Here is a 19446-nt window from a genome sequence, read left to right on the forward strand (position 1 = left end):
TTCAGTAGATTATACTTATGTAGGACCTATAGCGGCCTGCAGTGTCCCCTATGGACCAATACTGCTTTCATACCTTTCTCTTTCATATCAAAAAGCATGAAATGCTCCCTTGAATCCGGATGGTGCCATACGTTACTGTTTGGCCACCGTAGCTCAGCCAGCTCCACACTTCACCAAGACCCGTTTCAATACAATATTTTTCTTATAGAAGAACTCTTTTTTATAGTATTTTTACCCCTAAACATTTTAGTCTCACATAGCCAAGGCCCATAGCACAATAAATAGCCCAATTTTTGTATCATTTACTGTCCTGTATGGGTACACACTTCCTGTCTTCCTCTTCTCTAAAACAGGGTTCGCCTTTTCCACTTTGCTCCATGATGACCTGCAGATTATAAGGATTTGCATTGCCCCTTGAATTCCACAGTCATGGGCCACAGCCAGGGTCCTTGGATCCATTGTAGTATATGTAGGGGTTGAGAAGCAACTTCTTTCTGAGTTCGTAGACTTAAGCCCTAAATTTTTGGTCGGTAAGGCCTTTAATTGCCCCCTGGAAACTGCTTAGTGTGACTCAGCCCAAGCCCTGCTGTACCTAAATGTCTGATATTGATGCATGCTTAGTGTGTTGTTTTATAATCACTGAGGAGTAGCTGTTCCTAAAGAAAATAGGATAGGTCAACCTATTATGGTTGGGGAAGTGGTGAAGGTGTTCTCTCAATAAGGTTGGATAGTGGAAAAGGTGGGGGAATTACTCCTTTTTTACTTGGTGCCCTCACAACCCTTGCGAGTGTCATGCTTCATCATCGGGCGTTGCTCATCGTGGGGGTGGCGCTGCTGTCCCTCACGAGAGGGCTCTTTAGCGGAGATCTTTTAAGGAGACGCTGCAGCTGTGCATGCAGTGTGTGGGCCTGGAGAAGTGAGTGGGTGGGTTTAAATGATCTTCTGTGGTACCCAGGACCTAGTTTCATTCAGGGGGTCCCGAAGATAAGGTTAAAATGTGTGTAGGCTGTGGAGATCCTCCTTAGATCAATTGTGGAGGAGGGGTGAGTATTTTTCCACTGCTCTCACATCCGTGAAGTAAAATGTGAATATAAAAAGTGTTGTTTAGGTCAACATGTTTCGCACTACAGCTGGTCCTTAGTGGATCCAAGAGCGCTTTGTCAGGACCAGGTGAAAAAATAATAAAGTGAGAATAAAAGTAGGAATCGGGGAAAAGGCGCCCTATACTCCTACTGTATCTACAATCTGGTATCAGTGCCTACTAGCACTGACTCAGAATTTTCAATTGAATCCTCTGCTCCAACCCCTGTCTTAAGAATGGTTGGCCCCACTGGCGGTTGACGGTGATTGCGAGTGAAAATAGTCATTCACCTTGCAGGGAGCCGTGTGCCTACCCCTCCGTTCTCCCCTCGGTGATTAGAACGTTTGTCTTTGGGAGCTTGGGTACTGGACCTACAATTTCAAAGTGGCTCCCTGTCCCCCCTCTTCATTGTGCTTTGTTAGTGTGTTGTTTCTCTTAAAGGTCTGAAGCTTCCCTTCGATTACACTCTTGGGTCGGTAAGGCCTTTAGTTGCCCCCTGGAAACAGCTTAGTGTGACCGCAGTGGATCAGAAGCCAAATACCTCCAGGTTGATGGCAGCTGAGGAAAAATGATGTGTGCTTCTCGATTGTCTTCATTCACAGACTGATTATATACAGTTTGTCTGTACTGCAGAAGTATCATCCTTGTAGTGAGTAGGGACCTGTTGCACCACTTTGGATAAAGTGACCATGGCCGGCCTGCGTTTAGGAACTGCATTAGAATGTGGCCGCAAGATGACCTAGGACTTCTCCAGCTTTTGTAGATCCAGGAGCGGAGCCCATCACACTAATTTGCAGCTGCCAGGGCAGATGAAGCAATCAACAGATCCCTGTCTTGGTTGGCCAATTAGGCCCTTGGTTGAAAGAGCTCCTCATTTCAACCAGTTGGATCCCAATAGGAAAAAGTGGAGGAGGTGTGGAGGAAACTCATCAAGTGATCCCACAGTTTGCTTTTGTTCTGTCTTCACCTGCTTTGTAAGGATAGGAAGTCACCCAAAATAAATGGCCTGAGGGAGGGAGGATGAGCAGTCATTGTAAGATAGGGGAGAAATGTGGTGTGCGGGATCACATCTCCCCTGCCACGCTCTTCTCTGAATATAACAAAAGGTAGAGCAGACTGTCCACCTATTACTGTTCTCCAGTTCCTGCCTTACACCTGTGCATCACCTGGGAAACGTTTAACTTTTAAAGGGCGTGACTTAAGAAGAGGGTCCAAACAAATAGAAAGTTAGATGTGATCGTGTTTTCTTGATTCGGCCGGATCTTTGTCACTGCTGAAACTGACGGTATTCTCTTAAGAAAGTCAGAGGACCCCAGCTGTCACCAGCGCACATGGTACCCCCTCCTAGCGAGCGGTGACAGCAGCTGCCTTCCCCTCTTTGCCGCCAGGGGGGTCTGACATCTTTGCTGAGCAATGCCGGGGTCCGGGCTCCCTCAAGTCCAGCAGCTGATCGGAGGTGACAGCCCCTCACACGTCGGCGTTCAGATCAACCCTGCATCGCTGGAGAGAGAAAGAGACGAGTTGTACCGCGAGCCTCTCTGCTGCAAACTCTCAATGCGCCGCGACTGGAGTTACCCCAAGGCCTCCGAGGCCCCACGTCCCCGACAGGAAGGCGCACCCTGCCAGGAGCTTGCAGCGCGCCACGGCAAGGTCCTGGAATGAATGTCTGGGGAGAAAACCGCGGGAAACGGGGGCAGAGGGGACGGGGAGAGCGAGGAAACGGTGTCAACTCTCGTTAGGGCAAAGTACCGAGCTGGACTCTGCTGGCCATGATACAGCGCCGGTGTCTCTGTCGGCAGCTCTGCTTTCTGTCAGCGCACACAATCCCAGGCCTGTCTGCGGCCCTGACAATGTCCACTCACATACATCGCCAGGTGCCTTGCTTTGCTTGCAGAGCGCTACAAACGCCCCTCTTTTGTTTGAAGTCTGCCCTTTTGCCGTTTGTGAACCTGATGTCTATTTAAATCCGCGCATGAATGCTGTATCTCTTTCCCTGTCGAGGGACTGCTGACAGCCTAAATATCGCAGGCTCTTGTCTCATTTACCAAGTGCTGACACCGATCTGCAGTCTCCTGTGCTCCCCCTATGGCATCTCCTTAATCAGCCACCATCTTAGTCCTTGAACCCCAGTGAGCGGGACCCTGCTGGTGGCTTCCCTTACATGGGCCACATGGGTTCCTTTTCGGCAACTGCACGGCCAACGCTTGGAAGCTGAAGTGTACTTAATGGGGTTTTTATTGTAATTGCAATTGCATTTATATAGCACTTACTACCCCTGGAGATTTGTCGATGCACTTTTTCGGTTAGTAGCACGCTACTCCAGAACTCAAAAAGGATTAGTGGTGTATTAGTATAGTGAAATTGTGTGCCCGTCTGCTTAACTAAGCAATGATCTGTTAAAGAGAGCGATCATCTTTGTAAACCCCTTCGCAGTGGGGGTAATTCCCCTGCTGTGCTGGGGGTTGGGGGGGGGGGGGGGGCGCACCCAGCGCCCCAGTGCTCATGACGAGCTCAGCTCGTCATGAGCCACGGTTCTCGTGTGCTCATGAAGAGCTGAGCTCGTCATGGCCACACCCGTTTTCGTGGAACGTTCAGCACAGCAGGGGAATTATCCCCGCGTGTGAGCATTCCACGGCTCATGACGAGCTCAGCTCGTCATGAACACACGAGCACAGTGCCTCATGACGAGCTGAGCTCGTCATGAGCACGGAAGGAGTTCAGTGCACTCAACTGTACAGATACAGGTAATTCACAAACTGATAAAATTAAAAAGTGTGTTAACCTATTTAGGTTGCTATGTGCCCTTCTTAATATAAGCATATATATGTTACCCAGTGGCGGTTGCCACTGGGTATTTATAGTTAGGCTCGTGTTTCCATATGAAATTACTTTTTTTGTGTTGCTAATAACTTTGGCACTGTTAAGTGAATCTCTACAAAACATTAAAAAAAAGTGCTACTTTTGGACTATTTTGCACATGGAAAGTTTCGGGTGGGATCCTTCAAGCGGGGGCAGAGAAAATGGGAGGTCCCAAAACGCATTTCCACCATGAATTTTTCCATAGGAACTTTAGATACAGCTACAGTTACAGTTCAATCTACTGAATGGATTTATGCCAAATTTGGCCGAAAGCTAGATCTTTGTCCAGAAAGAGTGCTTTCTGTGATATGCTGTCAATCTGTACAGGATTTTTTAGCACTTAATGCTCAAAAACTTTGTATATTGCAAGCTGTGGCGGCTCCGCGGACCGAAGAGACCTGAAGCTGAGATCTGATTTACTGTCACCACATCAACAGCTATGTGGCGGCAGCAAAAAGATAAAAAATGACATAAGGGGGCAGAGTATGACTATCTTGGACCCCTAGGGCTGGTGGTGGGCCTGGGTTTATTAAAATAAATTTTGCCACAAATTCGTGGAGGATCTGCAAATCCTCAGCAATTTTTTTTAAGAAGGGCAAACTCCTGTGCTTCTTTTTAAACCCCTCCACACTCTGGTGTACACCAGGACCCAGGTGGGGCGATGGCAGGTTTTATTATGGGAATGGGGCATGTGGCCCCCACCCCAAGACTCTGATAGTCCCCTGGGACCCCATTCATCTAGGGTATAAGTAAAAAATAATGGGAGGGGAGTGTGCACCCACCATCATCCAGAGTCGACCCGGGACCAAAATGTATAATAAAAGGGGAGGGGGAACTGCGTGGTCCCCCTACCTGAGCCAAAAAAGGCCCCTGGGACCCCATCCCTGGGACCCCATCGCCCGGGTCAAGGTAGTAAAATAATGGAGGGGGCGCACAGACCCTACGCACCCGGAGACTAATTTGGACCCGGGATCCCATCCCCATGGGTCGAAATGTATTTTAAAAGAGGAGGAGCTGCACCAACACTATAACAACAGAAAGTAGCAGTGGGTCAATTAATTAGTTGGCTCAAGTATGTGTATGGAATCTGGAGGTAGAACTAAACTACATCAATAATAAGCATCTTTCCTGTGTGGAAAAATACCCATCAGTTGTCGATCCTGGACGCCCTGTTCATCATTTGGGCTTCCTTCACACCGGGAAGGTAGGTTTCAAGCCAATGCTAATGATGCAAATGGAAACCTTGTGTTGTTCTCATATGTCAAGGTGTGGATAGACAACTCTAGAGCAGTGCATGTGTAAAAGTGAAAGGGTGTGAACTGTGATGTGAACAGATAAAATTGGGTAAATAGAAAGGACAAACGACTTTAATACACACCTTTCTACTCCCAATATGATAAAAAAGCGTTCGATACTAGTGGTTTTCCCAAATAGCCACTAATCCTTATATACGGTCAACATGTTTCTGCAGACTGAATTTTGGAGCCTCAAAGGTATCCTGCTGCTTTCTTCAGGACCATAATCGCGACTGCTCATTAAAAGTGAAAAAAATGAGAAAACTATCACCTGGGTATTTTAGTAGTTCATCGTTCTCCTACAAAAGTTGTAGGAGAGAAACGCTCCACCCCACCTGGCCACAGCTCAGGTAAATGGAGCCCCGCACGTCCGGTCGGTACTCCAGACGTCCTTCTGGGCTGTCTCGGGGATGTGCACCAACACCCCTCTCAAAGCCTTAAAAAGGCCCAGGGACCCCATCTTTCTGGGCTGCACTAAATAAAAGAAGGGAGGGGAGTGTGCAGCCCCCCCTCCCAGAGCCTAATTATGCCCTGGGGACCCTTTGCAAATGCTCCTGCCGACTGGCAGCAAACTTCAGATATTGCTCCCACCCGGTGAGAGCATTCAGAAACAGCGACTCCCTCTGGCTGGTATCTATGTCTGCTCTTGCAGCATGCAAGGAGCTGGATGGGGAGGCAGGGGCCCTGGGGCTCCCCCCACAGTCACCAAAGTGTGGCTTGTGGATGCCTCGGGTGAAAGCAAGTACTCTCAAACTACAAAGCTCAGAGTAATATTATTGGGCTGGCTGGCCAGTCAATGTTTGCGCCTGGTAATTAACCAGTGCCGTGAACTTTGGCCCATTAGTAATTGCAACCAATGCGTAAACAGATGCTTGCGCACAGGAATTTAATTACAGAGGAATTCATAATCAAGAACTAAGTCTACTACCTCTACAAGGATCCCTTGAGAGGCTGCATGAAAGTGGAACTTGCGAATCCACTGAAGGCAGTCGACACTTCAAAATCAATAGCAGGTACTCGACAGCAAACTTACATGAGGAACACTCTCCATAAACCAGAGACATGAAAATATTAACTGCAGAGGCAGAATAACCCCAAGTGAACCTTTTGGTAAGATTAGAGAAGCTTTTGTGATGAGAGGGGTGCTTCATGAGCATGGCAGTCTTGGCTGGAGCGTCTTGAAAACAGCAATAGTGAACAATCCAATATCACATCGACGGGCAACAGTAATTAAACAAACACTGTCAGCTGTAGTGACTCGGACTTGGGCACAGAAGCATGGTTGGAAAAATCCATCAGACTTAAGAAGGTCCATCCATGTGCTGGACTGTACAGCAGTCCGACCATGAACCATATCAGAAAAGCGAAAGAACGAGGTCAACGGCAGTTAAGACGACATGTTTGAAGCAGAAAATATTCTCCACCCACACCTCTCTGACTTCCTCCATTCGGTAGAATGGCATAAGAAGAGCTCAGCTTGCTTAGGGTGGATGTCCCCTGACCAGACACAGAAGGCAAAGTATTCATGACTCCTGATGCTGAGGCAAAGTTGCATGCAAGTGCTTCAAAGACCCGAAGAAGGGGTTAGACTGAGTTTGGTGCTCCTTCCAGCACAATTTCCAGGAGGTGGCAGTCTCAATCACTCAGATCCCAGTCTAGGCTGCGGGGGTGAAGAAATTAGGAGAACTGGTAACCCAGAAATACAGAGTGAGCGATGGCAGCAGTTTCCTTGCTAGGAAAAGGAAACAATATGCTTTCACCTAGGCGCCAAAAAAGGGTTTCTTCTGTAAACCAACCTAACACTTTGGTTTCTGGTGGTAACAGAAACGGGTATAGTGGTACAGATTCCACCGAGGGCTACTTGCACAAAGTCTGCAGGATAGGGGTTCATTTCATTAGTGGCAAGACTGACAAAGGTGCGACACTTTCTTCTTATCGAGAGCAAGGTGGACAGAGGAAGAAGATGTAGTGAGACTGTGGAAATGCTGGAAACTTTGCAGATGAGGCATTGAGAAAGTAAAATCAGACACATATATGCTGTAATGCTTGTTCATAGTCTATGAGAATGCAAATTCCCATGTGTGCCTTTACTTGTGCTGATGATGTGTCTAATTATTTGTGACTTTGTTTTTGTATCTGCTTAAAGCCCTAGCATTACTGCACACATACCCACGGTTTAAGTGAGTTTCCATTTCAGTAGTTCTGTACGTTTAAAACGTTACGTTGTCACTGAACTCCCAGGATGGAAGGCGCTTTTGACTAAAGAGCCAGCATTGGTTAAAAGTGACATACGTGGCACAGGGCTAATTACCAGCTATGTATGTTAGAGTGAAAAAGTAAAAGTCAGGAATGAACATCAATTTTTCAGAAGTTCTTGGATGTTTGGTGCTCCTTTTGCTAACAATGCTTATTTATTTTACGTATGAAATTTATTGTAGGAAAAAAGAGTAAAACAAAACCTATGGACTGTTATTTTAAAATGCCTTTCTTCCTTGCTATGTTACTTAAAATATTGGTCTGGTTTGCTATGTTTTAAACTGCAAATATTTATTGTGATAAACTAAAAAGCACTACTGCCTCTCAATTGTTTATATTTGTTAAATTGCAAGTCCTCAACCCATTAAAATTAGTTAGCTTGTAGAATTACAAAAAAATAATAATAGCAGAATTGCAAGGAAAATATGTTTGTCATTTTTGGGGCAGGTGAATTATTTTGCACCCGCTGGGTGGGCGGGGTCGACATAAAGCTTGAAGACCACTCCGGTAGATGAATGATGCTCTTGTCCAGAACTAGTGGTGGAATGGGTGAGCCGGAGATTTGTTACAACACGAATGATCAACATGGATGGAGTCGGTAGCTTCAGTCTCATATCCGTCCATCGAAGAACTATGTATGCCCTTAACTGTTGGGAACTAGATAGTGGTTCATTTCAAGGAAGAATGTATTAAAAGTAGAAAGTTGCAATGTGGATTGTGGTCCTTCAGAGGTGTGGTTCTTCCAATCGCAATCGGTGTTTTGGGTCATTTTGACACTGGCCCCAGCTCTGATGCAAGTCTTTTGCCATAGGAAGAGATTCATGCTGCACATTCACTGGGGTGGGGGGGGCTTTCATTTTGCCTGATTTGCTCTCCCGCCAGCACCGCTTAAGCCCTTTTGGTGAAAATGCTGAGCAGTCATGTCACAGCAGGCAGTCTACATTTCTTTTATTTTCAAGAATCACTCCCTAAAACAGGAATTTGTTCCTGAAAAGAAAGAAGCAATAACACTTAGACACTGGCAATTTTTTTCCAGCACCAGGGTGTTTTTCCCTCTTTGCAATGGCTCAGATTCTAGCAATTAAAACATTGCTTAACTTCATAGAGGACTTTTTCCTTCAACTCGATTTCTGACATTCCTCGGCGTGTTTCTTCTATTCTTTGAGTTTTGCTGTTATGGATTTCTCATTCAAGTACACATTTTGTTGAAAAGTACAGACAATTAAAACACAGGGTTTGGTTTTCGGTTTACGTTTAACATGCGCACTGCCACGCCTCCTGAGCACGGCATTGCTAACGCTGTCTTTCTTTTCCTTTCAGGGGTGTTGGGCAAGTGCCGCTACGTGTATTATGGAAAGCAGTCTGAGGGTAACCGCTTCATCCGTGATGACCAGCTATGACAGGGCTGGCCCGCCGCATGCTTGGAATGGAGAAGTCCTGGGAAAATCAGAAGCATCGATAGGAAAAATCAAGGATTGCAGCTGCGCTCACCTCCTGTCGCTGAAGCCCTCGAGTACTTTTGAGGGACTTTTCCAAACCTGCCAATTTGCTTTTTGCTGCTGAGGAACCCCAGAATGGCCGACAGCATTGTGTCTAAGCACCTCTCTCACCCCACTTCCCAACAATCCTGTGACAGACAGCTATGTTCATATACAGGTCCACACTAAGCCCATGTAAGCCTTCTCTGTGCATGTGTGGTATGTCCGTCCCACTGTGGACCGGTTGTCCCTTTTGGTGCATTGATACTTCTCTGACAAGGGCGTAGTAACCATAGGAAAAGGTGTATTCTGGAATACAGGTTACAGACCGGAACCTTGATATTCCCTCCTCCTCAGCTTATTATTAAGAATTGACTGATTTGCCGCCTCTTTTGAGAATTGAAGATGCAATTTTAAGGAATGCAGGGTTTGTCTCGCCTTTTTGTCCAAGAACAACTTTTAAAAAAACATATTTTTTAAATTTCTTCATAACTGATCTTTCAAATCCAGTATACCAAATAATTTAACGTTGCCCCCCTCTCCTGTTCTTAGATGGATAGACCTAGAGCATAGGGCCATCTTCCTCCATCCAAAGTTTCTTCTTCTAGCCGTGTATGTGGAATGATATCTTCCTGAACTTCATGAGACACTGCAGTTCTCTCCTCTGGTCTTTTTGGTAGTCCTAGTGGGCCAGTAGATGCCAATCCTTAGCGCCATCTTCTGACAAAGCATTTCAGGAAGTATTTCAGATCTGGAGATTCCTTTTTCATGATTTCTCCCCGTATACCTGTGTGCAGCACAAACCACTTGGCAATGCCTCCCATTCCTGACATTGCAGCTTGAGCAGACTGCAGCTCAGGGAACACTAGCATCAAACTTAGCACAACAGTAACGGATAGCTTGTCCTTTGAGGCTGCCAAGCAGTTACATTGATGACCGTGAGGTGGATTATGAACTTGTCCTGGTTTAAAACGTCATTCCACAAGTTTGCAGTTTTCTTGCGTCCTAACTCAGATGAAAGGACATGTACAACTAAAGTATTAGAGATTTGCCCCTAGTCTAAAATGTCCTTCTACTTCTTGACTGAGTTAACCGTGTATGCAAAGGTTGTACTCCCTGATCTTTAAAATGGAAGTGCTTGACACCCAGATATATAAAAGAGCAGAATTGCTTACATGCAAGTTTAGGTTTACAGTTGTCGCAAGCGTTAACCCTTTATCAACATTCCAATCTCACTGTCTAGGCATGTTGGAAGAGCATATCTAGACTTTGATCAAGTCCTTCTGGCCAGGGGTTGATTTTATGAGATAAGCCCTTCCCACTGATTTCCATTGAATGTACTCCAATTTTAGACAACATACCTCCAACCTGAGCCATTATGTGAGCGTGCTATCCTACCTTTTCATATGATCTTCCACAGGGAAGATCACTGACATGACGTCTTCCTCCAAGGATGGCCCCTCCAAGAATGACAGGCACCCATGAAGCCCTCCCTTCTGAGGCTTCTGCTGCCTTAAGTAAGATGCATTTATCTGACCATCTTTGTCAGTATGCTGTCCCAGAGACATCCATCCCACCACTTCTCTGAGGGTATGTTGTATCAAAGGCAGAGGCATCCATCTGACGCCTGGGGGTACACAGTCCTATACGCATCACCCTGACTTCTCTGAAAAATGCTTTCCCACATAGACATCCATCCACCTGACATTATCTGGGAATACGGTGTCACAAATCGAAGGGATACGTCGGATCTCCTTGAAGGGTATGCCATGCCCCGAGTACATGCATTTATCCAACCTCTTTTTCTGAGGCACATGAAAGTAGGGTTTTCGTGCTGCAAGAAGAATGCAAAGTGTACTTGATCTACTGTAAGAAACATTTGTAAAACCTCTTGGGGGTGGTCTTTCATTGTAAATGAAAAGGAAAGGACACATCTCTTATGAAATAAAATTACTTTTTTTATAAATTAATGTTTTCCAACTGCATGTTTCAGAACAGCTTATATATACTTCAAGAGTGGGGAAGTCCAAGAATGCTCTTCTTTAACCCAAGTCTACTGAGAAAATGTGTACTGAATTTGAATGTCTTGCAAATAAAAATGTGATTTCTGTGTATGTTTTTTCTGAGAATAAATATTTTTTGCATCGCCCACTTGTCTGCGAAAATGCCTTTTTGATATTAACAATGATTGTCAAAGCCAATAGGTCTCGCCATTGGCAATGTGTTTTTGCCATTATATACCCCAGTGTAGCTACTGTTCAGCATGGCTAAAAGTTAGTGGGGTGGGGTAGACTGGAGTAGATTGGGGTAGAGTGAAATGGGGTAGATTGGCGTAGAGTGGAGTGGGGTAGACTGGCATAGAGTGAAGTGTGTTTAGAGTGCTGTAGGGTGGAGTGGGGCAGATTGAAGTGGGGGAGGTAGGTAGATTAGCGTGGTACATTGAAGTGGGGTAGATTGGAATGGAGTGGGGTAGACTGGAGTAGATTGAGGTAGATTACAGTGGGGTCGATTGGAGTGGGGTATATAGGAGTAGGGTAGATGGAGGTAGAGTGGAGTGGGATATAATGCTGTGGGTTGGAGTGGAGTTGGGTAGATTGGGGAAGAATGGATTGGGGTAGAGTGGAGTGGAATAGACTGGTTAGATTATAGTAGGGTAGAATGGATTGGAGTGGGGGTAAATTTGGGTAGTTTAGAGCAGGGTTTGTTGGATTGGAATGGGGTAGATTGGAGTGAGGTAGATTGGGATAGGGTGGGGTAAATTGGAGTGGGGTGGGGTTTGTAGACGGGTAGAATGGATGGGAGTGGAGTAGATTGGGTATACTGGAGTGGGGTAGAATGGAGCGGGGTACATTGAATTGAGGTAGATTGGGGTGGAGTAGATTGGAGTGGGTCACAGAGTGGAGTAGGGTAGATTCCGGTACAGTGGAATGGGGTAGATTTGAGTAGAGTGGTGTGGGGTAAATTTGCATCGAGTGGAGCGGAGTTGAGTGGAATAGAATGGAGTGAGGTGGACTGGAGTAGGTTGGGGTAGAATGGAGTGTCAGAGTTTGGTAGATTTGCATGGTAGATTGGATTGGGGTAGATTGGATTTGGGTGGAGTAGGGTAGATTGGATTGTGTTGGAGTTGGGTAGATTAGAGTGGAGTAGATTGGTAGATTGGGACACAGAGTGGGGAAGATAGGGTAGTTTGGAGTTGAGTGGGGTAGATTGGGATAGTGTGGGGTAAATTGGAGTGGGGTGGGGTTTGTAGACTGGGGTAGATTGGATGGGAGTGGAGTATATTGGGTATACTGGAGAGGGGTAGACTGGAGTGGGGTCCATTGAATTGAGGTAGATTGGAGTGCAGTAGATTGGAGTGGGTCACATTAGAGTGGAGTGGGGTAGATTGCGGTAGAGTGGAATGGGGTAGATTGGAGTAGAGTGGTGTGGGGTAAATTTGCATTGAGTGAAGCAGAGTAGAGTGGAATAGAATGGAGTGAGGTGGACTGGAGTAGGTGGGGGTAGATTGGAGTGTTAGAGTTGGGTAGATTTGCATGGTAGATTGGATTGGGGTAGATTGGATTTGGGTGGAGTAGGGTAGATTGGATTGTGTTAGAGTTGGAGTTGGGTAGATTAGAGTGGAGTAGATTGGTAGATTGGGACATAGAGTGAGGTAGATAGTAGGGTCGTTTGGAGTTGAGTGGGGTAGATTGGAGTGGAATGGGGAATTTGGGCTAGAATGGAAGGGGGTGTATTGGGTAGAATGGAGTGGGGTAGACTGGCATAGGGTGGGGTGGATTGGGGTAGATTGGAGTTGGGTAGATTAACATAGTAGATTGGAGTGGGGTAGATTGGAGCGGGGTAGACTGAGGTAGAGTGGGGTAGATAGGTGGAGGGTAGGTCAGGATATATTGGGGTAGATTGGAGGGGAGTGGGGTAGATTGGGGAATAGTGGAGTGGGGTACACTGGAGTAGGGTAGATTGGGTAGATTATAGTAGAGTAGAATGGAGTGGGGGTAGATTGGGATAGTTTGGAGTGGTGTTAATTAGATTGGGATGGAGTGGTGTAGATTGGAGTGAAGTAGATTGCAATGGAGTAGATTTGGGTAACTGGAGTGGGGTAGATTGCATTGGGAGAGTGGAGTAGTTTGAATCGGGAAAGATTGAGGTAGAGTAGATTGGGGAGGAGTGTGGTAGATTGGAGTGGGATAGACTGGGTGGATTCTAGTAGGGTACAATGGAATGGAGTGGGGGTAAATTGGGGTAGTTTGGAGTGGGGATTGTTGGAGTGGAATGGGGTAGATTGGAGTGGGGTAGATTGGGATAGGGTGGGGTAAATTGGAGTGGTGTGGGGTTGGCAGATGGGTAGATTGGATGGGAGTGGAGTAGATTGGGTATACTGGAGTGGGGTAGATTAAAGTGGGGTACATTGAATTGAGGTAGATTGGGGTGGAGTAGAATGGAGTGGGTCACATTGGAGTGGATTGGGGTAGATTGCGGTAGAGTGGAATGGGGTAGATTGGAGTAGAGTGGTGTGAGGTAAATTTGCATCGAGTGGAGCGGAGTCGAGTGGGGTAGAATGGAGTGAGGTGGACTGGAGTAGGTTGGGGTAGATTGGAGTGTCAGGGTTGGGTAGGTTTGCATGGTAGATTGGAGTGGGGTATATTGGATTAGGGTGGAGTGGGGTAGATAGGATTGTGTTGGAGTTGGGTAGATTAGAGTGGAGTAGGTTAGTAGATTGGGACACAGAGTGGGGTAGATAGTAGGGTAGTTTGGAGTTGAGTGGGGTAGATTGAAGTGGAATGTGGAATTTGGGATAGAATGAAATCGGGTGGATTGGATAGAATTGAGTGGGGTAGATTGGCATAGGGTGGGGTGGATTGGGTAGATTGGAGTTGGGTAGATTAGCATAGTAGATTGGAGTGGGGTAGATTGAGGTAGAAAGGGGTAGATAGGTGGAGGTTAAATTGGGATATATTGGGGTAGATTGGAGGGGAGTGGGGTAGATTGGGGAATAGTGGAGTGGGGTTTAGTGGAGTGGGGTACACTGGAGTAGGGTAGATTGAGTAGATTATAGAGTAGAATGGAGTGGGGGTAGATTGGGATAGTTTGGCGTGGTGTTAATTAGATTGGGACGGAGTGGTGTAGATTGGAGTGTGGTAGATAGCAGTGAAGTAGATTTGGGTAACTGGAGAGGGGTAGATTGCAATGGGGGAGTGAAGCAGTTTGAATTGGGAAATATTGAGGTAAAGTAGAGTAGATTAGGGAGGAGTGGGGTAGATTGGAGTGGGGTTTCTTTGAGAGGGGAGTTGGGTAGATCAGCCTGTTAGATTGGAGTGGGGTAGACTTAATTGGGGTAGAGTGGGGTAGAATGCGGTGGAATGGGGTAGATTGGAGTGGAGTAGATTAGGGTAAATTAGAGAGGTGTAGGTAGCAGGGGGTAGATAGGAGTAGGTTAGATCGGAGTGGAGAGGGGTCGTTTGGGGTAAAGTGGAATGGGGTAGTGTAACGACCGGATTTTCGGACCAGATGGAATCAGCCCCTAGGAGCCCCTCTAACCCAGTCGGAACGTAATCACCTCCCTCCTTAGAACGTATTTACAATGGGTATAGATATATGTATGTACATCTCGTACCTAAGGATGGGGAAAATAGCAATAAACATGCATAGGTTTTCTACAAAATCCTATTCATACCAACTAGTCTCACAGCCACTTAGGCCCAGACTAATCTACCCTGGGACAGGTCTGATTATGTACCCTTACACACTGATCTCCCTCAGTGCTCACTTGACACGTAATCCGGCGTGTGTACACACGGGGCTGCAGTCCCAGTGCTCTCTCTTTTATCCGGTCCACAATCCGGCGGACCTACACACCGTGTCCTCCCGGTGCTCGCTCACTTACAACATGGCCCACAATCCGGCGGACCTATACACCGTATCCCCCCGGTGCTCACTCACTTACAACATGATCCACAATCCGGCGGATCTACACACCGTCTATCTCCGGTGCTCTCATTAACGCCGCGTACCAACGACGATCACTTTCCTATGAACACCTGTGGAAGAAATCTCTCATTGTCTACTCGGGATGATACTACAATAATAGGAGTTAGAATGGCTTTCCAAATTGAAATATGTACCTTCTGCTCTTGACATCAAATGTTCCCTCTCTCCCTCATTGTTCAGTCACCTCTTACCTGACCGGGATTCACATCCGTTCATGACTGACTAGAAGACCAGGTTACCCTGATTGAACAAGAATACAAGGCACATGTTGGTTCACTAAGAACTGGGGTATTTTATTACAATAATTATAAACACAATACTATACGATAACATATATTCTGCAAAGAAAAGTGAAAGGTTAGAATGTGCACACTATAAGGGGTGGGGCAGATGTCACCTTATTAACGTGAAGTCGGGGTTCGGCAGTCATCTAGGTTCCCGTCTCGTCTGTGCCTTGGCTCATCTCGGAATCACACCTTAGCAGTCACGAGTACACGTCTGCACCGCTATGCTCGGTCTCCTCTGCTTCCCTCCAAGTCACTGGAACCTTTCTCATTATTAGCTGCTGTCTCTCTCTCTGTCTCTGATCGCTCTGCGCTACTTCTCCTTCTCCTTCAGTCTTTCTCAGAGAATCTCAGTTTCATGATCTTTCTCAGACTTCAAAATGGCGACTGTCTGCCTGGAAATAATTAATGGCATAGATGCTAACGGCTAGCTGCCGCCTACGGACTGACTGACTCACTGCCTAACACTTTCGCTAATATGGAAGCCTGTCCTTTCATGGAAAGTTACGGCCAGCAACCTGCCGCCCACCAAATTCTTGTACCTCCCCGTACCAAGGACACGTTCCCAGCCGGCCGGCCTGAAGTTGTGTCTTCGGAGTGGAGAAAAATACAGTCTTTCGATGAGGACCAGCCTGAGCCGGTTCTCTCCAAGCGAACAACACTTCGAAACTAAAACATTACACTTGGCCTAGAAAGCCTCTCAAGCTGCCGGGCAGAAAGCAAGATGGAGTCTCTCCCGTTTGAGGCCTACAAGGCCCGAAATAAGCATAACTCCATAGAAGGTATACTAACACTCTTGCAAAAGGACGGATCATCACTAATACTAATGAATCTATCCCCTAACTTAAGTTTATAAGCCCTGATCTAAGGAAAAGGGTACGAAAATGCACTACTGCGCCTTATGAATAGGTCCTGTTTATAGTTCTAATCCCTGTACTAGGAGGGTAATAGGCTGGAGTCATCTTCAATCATTCTCCCTCCAAAGAGGGCCGAAAAAGTCGGTCAGAACACTTCACCCTTGACTCCAGTCTATTAACCCTGTTCTATACGGAACTAACATCTGTGGAAGAATAATAGGAAACAAAATTAACTGATCCATTCCTCTTGTCAAATCTACAATATTGGAGTAGAGAAGGAATGCACTGAATAAAGCAGCAAATGGCTATTAAAATACAAATAGAAATCACAATACCCCCTAAAATCTGTCGTAGAGAATGTAAGTCAGGTAACCAATTGAAGAGCCAGTCAAACCAGCCCTGGTCAATATGTTGTCTAACTTCTGCAGTCAAGTCGTGAAGTTTGTCAATATGGGCTTGGATCGATTTGGAGTGGTCTGACAAATTAAAACAGCAAAGACCCTCAAAGTCAGAACAATCGTGTCCATGTTTTAACAAAAGGTAATCAATGGCAGCGCGGTTCTGCAAAATTGCCCTGCGCTCACCCTGGGCATCTAATAACATGTCAGATAAAACAGTAGAAGTTTGGTTAATCGATTTCACCATCCAGCAAGCCATTTTCCCAATGGACTTGGCGTTGTAAACTGCCAACGCCGGGACACCAATAATGGAGATAGCTAAACTAAGATATTCAGATTTGGAATAAAGATGAAGGGAAGAATCACAGTCCTCATGTAACATCATAGAATCACGGACTACACAGGAATAGGTATTGGGATGTGAAGAAAACATTAATAAACTCAGTCTGGTGATGGCACATGGACCTCCGGAAATATTTGCAGGAATATAGGGCCAGGAGGAATTCCTGCAGGAAAATAACCAACCAGAGGGTAACAGCATTGTACGGTAATGGCTAGGAGCAACTAATATACGTTTGCAAGTCATGTTCTTTTTAACAGAAACACATGAATTCGGGAGTCTTCGTAAGCATAGCAAACGTTAATGAGCCGAAAAAGAAGTGGCAGCTTTCAACTTCAATTTTACACATTCAGTAATTGCTTTAGGATCACAGGTCAAGATAAAGCATAAATCACCCTGCGTGATATTGTAGGTCGTAATCTGGGAATGAAATGGGGGAATTGACTCTAAGAGAATAGTACATAAAGGACAAAATTCATGGGCAGCGAAATCGCCCAGAATAATATTGGGTCGGGCACTTGATATATTGAAAATGTGTCTTAAAGTGTCCGTGGAGGCAGGGACGGCAACCAGGCAGGTTGCTAAAATGTCAGTTACAGAACGCATGGGGGTCAAACAAAAATGCGGGGAGTTAGTAACCCGCTTAGCCAGGGTCGTCCAAAAGTTTGATGAGGAATCCCACGCAGCGAAGGAACGCGGAACTCGGGTTCTCCAATCAACCGAAGTCTGTGGGTTCTCTCCTCTCCCGGCGTAGCAGACCAAAAGGAGTCCAACGCCGACACATCCTGCAGCAGCAGTCCAGAGAATAATCTGAAAGAAAATCAAATACAGGCATTATTCATTCTCGTAAATAACATTTGTCAGCCGGGACAGCTTCCCAGCTATCTTTCCCTGGTCTCATCACCAAAATGGTATTGTCATGACCGGTTGCAATAACTTCAGCCTGCTCAGGGGGATGTTTAGGCGATTGCACCCATATTTTCGCTCCAGGGTTGTCTGTAGAGCCGAAGCCTTTTTGGCCTCGTACAGTTAACAACGTCGGGGCAATGCCTTTCTTAATCTCACCACTGAAAACAGGCATAATTAGCAATTGAGCAATACGGTCAGTTTTTTAAATCGATAAATCAACCTCACTGCTATTCAGCAGGAGAACCTTAATCTCTCCCTGATAATCACTGTCAATCACTCCTCTGAGTACTTGAACACCTTTTAAGGCAAGGCCCGATCTAGGGGCAATCAGTCCAAAACTTCCAGCTGGTATACAGACACCAACGCCTGTTTCAACAATTATTCGGTCCTTGCTTTTGAGAATAGTATCATTCATGGCATGCAGGTCCAAGCCTGCAGAACCTGGGGTCGCTCTGCATGGAACCAAAGCTCCGGGGGTAATTTCCCAATACATTACAGTATTACCGATGGTGTTGGGCTTTGCATCAACATTTGGAGGAAACAAACGCATTAAAGGAGATTCAGCATGCAACAAGGGACGATTATTCAGAATCAGCAATGCCTGGAGTAAAAAGTCTCTCCAGTTTTTGTAATGTTCATCAGTTAACTTTCGCAGTTGTTCCTTTAGCAAACCATTCATTCATTCAATCAGGCCTGATGCCTGTGGATAATAAGGAATGTGAAACACCCATTCAATGTTATTCTCCACACAAAATTCCTGCACCAATCTTCCACGGAAATGGGATGCGTTGTCAGATTGAATTTGAAATGGAACACCGTAATATAATATTATTAATTCCAATGTTTTAATGGTATTGATTTGGGTAGCTTGTTTGCAAGGGAAGGCCACTAAAAGGCCACTATAGGTATCAACAGCTGTACAAACATATTGACAATTTTTGCTCATAGGGAGCGGGCCAATATAATCAATTTGCCAAATCTGAGCGGGCAATCTTCCTCGATGTAAATGGCCTTTAACAATATGTGGCACTTTCCTCTTTCTAGAATGTTGACAGATGGGACAATGCAGAATGATATCTTTAATGTAATTTAAAGGAATATAAATTCCTCGATCGGCAGCCCACCTGCTAGTGGCTCTCTCTCCAAAATGTCCTGCTTTCTGGTGGGCCCATTTCGCCAATCCCGCCAAATCAGAATCTTGCATGTCCACCACTGCCTAAGCAATTTTAGATTTTTCATCTGCAATGTTATGAAAGAATTTGTCAAGGGAGTCTATCGGGGTATGAGCATCCACATGAAAGATTGTCACAGTACTCTGTGGGAGCATTTCCCAAATTTCTTGCCATAGTTCTTGTCCCCACAATTCTTTTGAATGCAATTCCCAATTATGAGAATGCCATGTTGGCAACCATACCGCCAAGCCATTAGCTGTGGACCAGGAATCAGTGAAAATATGACATGTGCCAGGTAGTTCCTGTTTCAAAACTTGGTAAACTGCATATAATTCAGCATATTGACTACTCTTTCCTTCACCAGTTGTACTCAGTAATTTCTGCGTGATCGGATTATAGGACACAGCCTTCCAATGCCGTTTCTCACCAATGAACCTCGCTGAACCATCCGTAAACCACACATGTTTTCTGTCCTCCACGGACAAATCATCAAATGGCTTACCCCACTTGACAGGAGATTCCTGCACTA

At 45.8% G+C, this 19446-nt stretch overlaps 1 protein-coding gene across 1 annotated transcript in view; it reads left to right on the forward strand.

The window, feature by feature from the left end:
- LRMDA (leucine rich melanocyte differentiation associated) overlaps positions 1 to 11117 on the forward strand; it is a 1127063-nt gene extending 1115946 nt beyond the window's left edge. The window contains exon 5 of the mRNA XM_086922091.1: positions 8812 to 11117. Coding sequence (XP_086778217.1) covers positions 8812 to 8891 — 80 coding nt within the window. The 3' untranslated portion in view covers positions 8892 to 11117. The remainder of the gene's footprint in view (positions 1 to 8811) is intronic.
- The last annotated feature ends 8329 nt before the right edge of the window (positions 11118 to 19446 follow it).

This window comes from Lissotriton vulgaris, chromosome 5, assembly GCF_964263255.1.
Source record: "Lissotriton vulgaris chromosome 5, aLisVul1.2, whole genome shotgun sequence".
Lineage (NCBI taxonomy): Eukaryota > Metazoa > Chordata > Amphibia > Caudata > Salamandridae > Lissotriton > Lissotriton vulgaris.